The 8,212-nt window shown below is 37.7% G+C and overlaps 1 protein-coding gene across 1 annotated transcript; it reads right to left on the bottom strand.

Moving 5' to 3' along the window:
* Nucleotides 1-5,251: 5,251 nt before the first annotated feature.
* LOC110695547 lies at nucleotides 5,252-7,228 on the bottom strand. Its single transcript, XM_021872765.1, has 3 exons — nucleotides 6,429-7,228; nucleotides 6,246-6,357; nucleotides 5,252-6,036 (listed from the first exon to the last, which is right to left on the bottom strand). The coding sequence occupies exons 1-3, from the start codon at nucleotides 6,891-6,893 to the stop codon at nucleotides 5,540-5,542; spliced, it is 1,074 nt and encodes a 357-aa protein (XP_021728457.1). The 5' UTR covers nucleotides 6,894-7,228; the 3' UTR covers nucleotides 5,252-5,539.
* Nucleotides 7,229-8,212: the final 984 nt, after the last annotated feature.

Here is an 8,212-nt window from a genome sequence, read left to right as displayed (position 1 = left end):
TCCATGAATTTTTGCCATCAAACTTCACTACACTTGGACAAAAATGTTACTCGTCCTCCTCTCCTATAATGATAATAATAATTTTTTTGTTTCAAAATATGGCAATGTGAGTGTATTTATAGCTTTGAAAATATCATGAATATTGATATCAATTTTTTTCTTTTTTTTTTTTACAATTTTTTTTTCAGACCTTTATAAATAGAAGGCAAATTACAACCTAAGTGCTAAAAAAAACTAAAAGGCAAGCGAACACACGAAACTAAAGAAACTAACAGCAAACTAGCAACCTTGTGTAACTTTGTTGAGGACCAAGAACTGGAGCCGTGATAAAGACCACCAAATGCATAACACCATTGACTTCGGAGTCGGGAAAACCAAAAGAAACCCACCAAAACTTCATCGTGGACCAAGAATAGCCAATTGGACCAAAAGACTAGAGATGGACCAATAGAGATCTGAAGCTTGCAATAACCCAAGAGCAAAAGCACAAGTAAAGTTGTTGAGACCAACACCGACCGAAAGACTGCATCCTGTTGTAGGAAACGCGAACATTGACACCATTCCACTCCCAGGGATGTCAAAGCACAACTACTTCCTAGGAGTCTGGGAAAACTACCAAAAGAGTCATTTTTCCTTATGACTCTACCTTGAGAATCCTTGTACAACAATGCAAGTTCTCTGCTTGCAACTCTATCAACAAAGAGAGCAGGACATTGGAGGACTTTGCTTACCCCAAACTTTAAAGATGGGGAGCCTCCTTCAAGATATGGCTGACGATGCCACCATAAACACTAACAATGGGATGATAGTAATTGACTGAATACTCTTATCATCCCAACACCACGAAACAACAGGACGAACCAACAAACCTCTCCACTCAACAACACCTACAACCGACAAACTCCAAATGCAGAAACCTACCCCTGGAAGACCACACTACTAATAAACGAAACCTCTTTAAAACACTCGGTGACCCACTCACCTATAACTTCCAGAGAACCATAGTCACACCCCATAAAGGCACTCAATAGGACCACCAACACCACAACCAAGGTTGAACTTGAACTTGCAATTTCTAACAACCAGAGCAAAATTGCCCAATAAGACCCCAAAGATAACACTTCTTTATCCTTCATAAGAGGTACTACCAAAGGAAGCCCCAGCACAAGCCAAAACATCAAAACCAAAGACTCTAGGCAAAAAGCCCAAACAACCAAAGCAAACTACGCAAGTTAAAACAAGAACAAAAGCAAACAGAGTACAAAGCTACTTTAAACTAAGAGAAGATAACAAGAAACTACCGCACCTTCGAGCTCTAAACCACCATTGAGAACAGCCACCAGAGCCCAACGCAAGAAGAACCTCCTCACCCAAATTGAACTGTGGATTATTAGTTTTATAGAATGACTTTTAAATGTTAAACTAGTGTGTGGCCCGCACGATATCCCGGGTTGCTAGTTTGTACTTGTTGGTTCGAGTTTAAGTCTTGCTATAAACATTTTTTAATTGACAAACTCAATCATTACATATTGGAAACAAATAGTATAATAAAACATCAATTAACTTATCTAAGTTAACCATAATTTTGTTGGATAAAAAAAAAATTAATAAATGGCTAAGATGGTAAGACTTGTAACTTAAGACATGTTGGTGACATGTCATGTTTATAGTGACACGTGGCACATATTGCTGACATGTCGAACTTAAAAAAGGTAACACGTGGAACATATTCTGTTAATTAGGAATGCTTTTTAATATATATAAGTATAGATTCAATAATAATTTTGCATAGATCGAATTTGGTGAGCTAATACTCAGATCAACCTCTATTTGGCTTTCCTCCGGGAAAAAAAAAATAAAACCTCTATCTAGCTTAGTGAGCCATTTTTGTATTGACAAAGCCTAATGTAATGCTCCCAATGGTTAAATCTCAAACATAAAACATACTCCGTATTAGCTAAAGGATTGAAATTGTGTTAATTGAACTATTTTTTTAGCTTCATTCTATTCACAATCAATCGGAGCTTTGTTAGCCAATTATATATAGGAAAAGACTCCTTTTATAAGAACACATTTTTCCTCTTTGTGAAATCTAAATGAGAATTATCTCTCTACCATACAATTTTGGTGATTATTGTAAATTTAGTGATTCCCCTCAATCTTTCCAACATTTGTGTAAAGTCAAAGATTGATACCGCCTGTCTTCTTTTGCTTCTCTAAGGATGTCACAGGCGGCTAAGTTGGTAATCATAAATTCTATCCTGATCGCTTCGTTTAACCATATTCTTTCTGTTTTTAAGGTGCCCTCTTCCATTTGTGATCGCTTGGACTCCCCGATCTCCCGGTTTTGGTGGAAATCTGGTAAGGATGCTAGAGGTATGTCTATGACCCCTACTTCTTTACTACATCTCCCTAAGGGGTTAGGAGGGCTTGGTATTCGCAACTTTTGTTCCTTTAATGAAGCCCTTTTGGCTAAGCAATCGAATCGATTGATGCAATACCCTCAACTCCTGGTTTCCTGAACCTTGAAGGCCAAGTATCCGGATCTACTTTCTTCTACACCCCGTATTTCTTGTCCTCGTCCTTCTTGGGGTAGTAGAGGTTTGTTGGTTGGTTGTTCGGTGTTATCTAGGGGTTCGGTCTGGAAGATTGGTTCAGGTGCTTGTGTTAGTATTTTGAATGACTGTTGGGTTCCTTGTCTGGAGGTCTCGTTTAAGAATTCTGTGCCTGAGTCGGAAAGACCTTCTGTGGCTGAGTTATTATCCCCTGTTGATTTCTCATGGAAGACTTCTCTTGTTCGATATCTTTTCCCGCAGCACATTGCTTCGGCTATTTTGAGTTTGGAGCGCCCGAAGCAATTAATGGATGATTTCATGTACTAGAAGTTTACTAGGGATGGCTCTTCTCTACTAAATCTGCCTACACTTTCTTACTCTCTCACTGTTTGGCGTCTATTTCTTTGGTTTTGCCTCCTACTTGGTGGAAGCATTTTTGGGCCTTGCCGATTCTTCCTAAATGGAAGTTATTTGTTTGGAAGATTTTACATAATGCTCTCCCGACTGCGTCCTCACTTGTGTTATGGGGGCTACCTATTGACCCTGCTTGCATTTTCTGTGGCTGTGCCTCTGAATCCGTTGATCATGTTTTCCGTGGTTGTTAGTTTATTCAGTTGATTTGGGATATGGTTCCCTAGGGTACTCTTCCGATACCTGTTGATTCCATCCCTTTTTCAGTCTTGGTTTGCAGGTGTTATTATGCAGTCTGCAACTTCTAAAAACTGGGTTTATTTAGATAAGCACTTTGGCCTTTGCTGGGCGATTTGGCTTACTAGGAATGGGGCCAGATTCCGCTCGGAGGTGTTTTCTTCGCATACTATAATTGACTTAGCCTCGTCCTGGAGCGCAAGAAGTGATAAAGCTCGCCAAGTGGAGAATGTCTTGGTTTCCTCCCCTCCTGGTTTTCCCCCTTGTTCTCAAGCTTATATTTTGCAGGGTGCTCCCTTGGATGTTTATGACGTCTTGTTATTTTGTGATGGTGCTTGGGATTCGGGCTCTTTCTGTGCGGGGACTGGTTGGTGTTTTCGGGATCCTGCTTCTTCTTAGGTTTTAGGTGGTGGGGCTAGGGCTTGTATGGCTAGTTCTGCTCTTCATTCTGAATTGTTAGCCTGCCTCTGGGGTCTTCAACACGTTCGTCAAAAAGGGTTTACCAAGTTTAGGATTTTCACTGACTGTTCTGCTATGATGCAGTTGCTGTCGGCCTCTCGTACGGTGGATATTTTGGTCACTTGGATTGTCGATGAATTCCGGTGTATTTTGTCCTCTTTTGTAGCCTGCTCCATTTGCAAGGTTTCGAGATTTGATGTGGGTGATACGCATTCTCTTGCTGTTGATGCTCGTCGCAGGGAGTTACTGTTTTATGCTTTCTAGTGCTTTGATAGTTTCCTTTGTAAAAAAAAAAAAGATTGATAACCTCGATTTTATTAATTTTGGCAATTAGGCGTCGTTTGGTTGGGGGTATTCATCAAAGGAAATGAGAATCAACTACCCTCATTCCCTTTGTTGCTGTTTGTTAAGCCTTTTTTCCCATTCCCCTTACCCTCTTCATTCCCCACCCCCGGTATTTCCATTCCCATTCCCTAGCCATCCTAACACCACCATGCCACCATCCTACTTCCTACCAAAACCACCGGAAAACCCAGCCCCTCACCGTCGGTTGTCCCCCCTCCCTTCGCCGCACCTCCCTCTCGTCGCCGCTCACCGCGATCTCACAACTCTCCTCTCCCCCCAAAAAAACCTCCCCCAACCCCGCAAAAACCCAGATTCAGCTTCTATCTCCCCGTAAAATCTCCGACCGGCGTTCCTACCACCCTCGAAAACTTAGACACTAGGGTTTCGAGGGTGGTGGGAGGAGCTGCCGACGATTTTAAGGGGAGAGAGAAAATGATTCTAGGGTTTCGAAGGAGAAGAGAATTGTGTAGTCGGGGGCTCACGGTGAACGGAGGCGAGGGGCGGAGGAGGACGACGAGTGGTGGGGGAGGGGAGGTGAGTGGTGAGGTGGCTGGGGGTGGCTCGAAAAGGTGGGAAGTGAAGCAATTGGGTACTTACGTGGTGGTGGTGTGGGGATTGGATTGGTAGCAGTGTGTCCTTTGTTAGTCAAAATAAACAACACAACAAAATTGGGGGATTTTCATTCCATTCCGATTCATTCCCTTTGTTCATTCCATTCCGATTACCCCGTGCGAACCAAACGGTCCCTTAGTGTATCTTTATGGCTCTTCTTTAATTTCACACAAAATGCTAACAAAATTATATCTTGGTATTTGAAATTAGGACATGTCACTCGTTATGTTTATGTGTATGCCTCTAAAATTAGGTTTACATTGAATTAGGTAATTGGTCACTAGCAACAAACAATAATATAATGACTTTTGTCATCTGCTATGTGTACAAAGACCACACGTCCACACCACATATACTATACATGTAACAATTTTCTTAGCTAATGAAAACAAACTTAGACTTAATAATATTTATTATCTTGATAATTTGTAGCTGAAATTTCATTTTTTTTTTGCTATGTGTTATTCTAATTTAATTGCAAATGTGACCCAAGACCGTTAATCATGTCAATGAGGATTGAGGAACGACAAATATGGTCTAAAAACTCTAAATATATACAGAAATATGTCTGCATCACTTTAATTATTGTTGGTGGTTGAGTTAATGACATCAACATCCACATACTAATCTTCTTTTTTTTTTTTTTTTTTTTTTTTTTCAACATACATTCCAAACTATATTATTCTTTCCTATTACTAGTGCTGTCAAATATTACTAATTATATACATTATAAAAGTAATACAACCCCCTAAAAAAATCTCTCAATTTATTTTTCGTACTTTTTGGGTATTGTGTTGCCGTGTTGGGTCATTGATAATTCGATATAGACTTTATACGGAGACTTTGACACATAAATATTTACACAAAACAACCGAATCAGACACTTATATACGTACTCATGTAAAATATACTAATACTCATTAGTGATCAATCGTGTCACTGATAATATGTTCTGTAATATCATCAAAGATACAATTTCCAATTTCAGCAACAATTTCTCTCTTCCATACTTCAAAGCCACCCCATTCATCATCTCCTAATAAGTCCATTTTTAGTATCTGTTTGATGTTTGTTTTATCAGCAGACAGTTTTCCCCATTCTTTCAAGTTTCTACAAATGAACTTCCCAATTTCTTCAGGTCCCATTTTCAGTCCATTTTCTCTGTTGCTGTTGTTCTGTTGCTTACCACTTTCCACCGCCTCTCTCACGCAGTCGAACATCAATTGTCGATTGTGCTGTAAGGCTTTCTTTGAGTTCATGTACTCGGGGAACGGTTTTCTCCTCCCTTGCTGCTTTGGCTTGTTTCTGAAATGCACCAGCAGCTCCCAAAGCGAGGCCGATACAATGGCATCCTCTGAAACATTTCTCTGAAACCTTATTCTTGATTCTACTGGTGTTCTCTCTTGCGGTTTTTTTGCTGTTTCAACCGCACTTATCAATACCATATATCATTATGAATTGATCAATTTTTAACTTTTGTATTTGAATTCAAATTTTCTTAAGAGTGCCAAAAATATGACTCAACAATCAATTTAGCACTATGTACACAAATTTTGACACATGAAAATTGTAGGCTTTGTATAAACTTATTGACGTCACTTAAAGATTATGATAAAACAAACTTACCATTATAAACAGGGATAGCCTCAAAATCGAGTTCATCAAGGACTGAATCCGGACTGCATTGCTTGTTATCTTCGACGTTTCTCCATTCAATCATCAATCTATCTGATGCTGACTGCCAGCAGATATAAATGAGTTTCCGACCTCACAACAATAACATACACAAAATAGTACTAAAAAATTTACCTTATCATCACGAGTAGTCTCGTTCTGAGCCGGAGATGAGATGCTGATAGTATCTCCATCTGTACCGCCCTCAAACCATGTATAATTTGACACCGTAGTTGAGCCGCTATTAGAAGAATATTTATTAGTAGGCTCGACTTCATTCTCTTTTGTTGCTCTAGTTCTCCTCCCCTTCTTCGAAACGAGTTTATTAACTAGACTCCGAGCGATGCTTGAAATAGAGCTACTCTTACTCGGTACATGATAATTCGAGCTCTTTTTCGAATTCTGTTTGCTTGAGCTGTTCTTAACATTATAATTCGACGTAGTAGAACAACCAGTATATCCACTCTCTAACTCCAAGCTTTTTCTTATTCGATACCCTCTTTCACGTAGGTATATCTCTAGCACGAACGGTTCTTGCTGCTCGTTAAGAAGCTCCGATAATCGCCTCGGAGCCTCTACTTTGGTTGAAGCTATAGCCATCAAATCAAAGTTGTTTAATCAAAGAAGTTTTACGAGAACAGATTTTTGTTGTTTAAACAAAGAAGTTTAAGGAGATTTTTTTTCCCCAGATTATACAGCAGAACAATGCATTGATTAGTTGATCGGGGTTGCTAAAACATATCTATCTGTTAGAGACTTGACAACAAGAAAAACAAATTAAAAAATATGTTAGAGAATTTTTTAAAAATTGGAAAACTGAGTTAACATAGTATGCAGGTTTATGTATATGAAGGTAAAATTTAAATGCCAGCAAACTTTAAAATAATTAAAGTTGGCTCCAAGCAAAAAGGGTTGATGAAATTCATGATTTTTCTATCTTTCATTCCTAATATTATTTTATTGTTATTTTTAAAAATTTGAATAATTATGATGTCTCTATATACTTCCTTTTCCATCCTGTCATATAGTCCATAGAATTGATTAAAAATTATTTTAGTTGTTTGTTAATATTCTCTAATAAATAATTATGCTACTATATGGTCCCTATGAAAACGTTATTTTCTGAAAGTGAAGGATAGGATTAAACCATGCTTATATATGATGGGTACAATTGAATGCTTTTATCTCTTAACATTTTGAAATTGTTTTGGTGGTTAGATTTTTAGCTTCTTTCAAGCTTGTGCTGTTTGGATATGGTACTCAATTGGACTCTAGTTTGGGTGTCATTTAAATTTTTCTTAGGATGAGTCCTATATCTTTATCATCATCTTTTTCATTGGAAGATCGATAAACTAACATGGGATCAAAGAAGATGAACCAACACGAATACAAGATATGATAATAACAATATGAAAAAATATCAACAATTTGTAACTCGTTACAACCGTCTTCAGTTGATGATTTTTGTTTCATATATCGCCAACAATGAATTGTACCTTAATGCTTTTGTTCATGTCCAATTGCACCTTACCACTAGACCAATAACATTTCTTTGTTACAATTAATTATTTAATAATTACACATTATATCTTCATTTCCTTTATATATTGTCTAATTTCGAATCATGCCCATTTTAAAAATTTAATAGTTACAAATAAAATAGAGAAAAATTAAAACAAGATTTCATATGACATAACAGTTTTATATACTACGAATTTATCTACTATATTCATTTCATATTTTTTGCAACTTTTGAGTATTATTTATAAAATATAAAATATTCCAAAGTTGTAAAAGATATAAAATGGAGGTAGTATTTTTTAAGGCAAAAGCTAATTTGCGCCTCCCGGGGCGTTAGATAAGGGAATTAAAAGTGAAAATATTAGAGTAAAATTAACATTAATTACATCGAATGACGC

The sequence above is a fragment of the Chenopodium quinoa genome, unplaced genomic scaffold (assembly GCF_001683475.1).
Source record: "Chenopodium quinoa cultivar QQ74 unplaced genomic scaffold, ASM168347v1, whole genome shotgun sequence".
Taxonomy (NCBI): Eukaryota; Viridiplantae; Streptophyta; class Magnoliopsida; order Caryophyllales; family Amaranthaceae; genus Chenopodium; species Chenopodium quinoa.
Note: the sequence above shows the minus strand (reverse complement) of the source record. Positions and strands in the feature narration are given on the sequence as shown.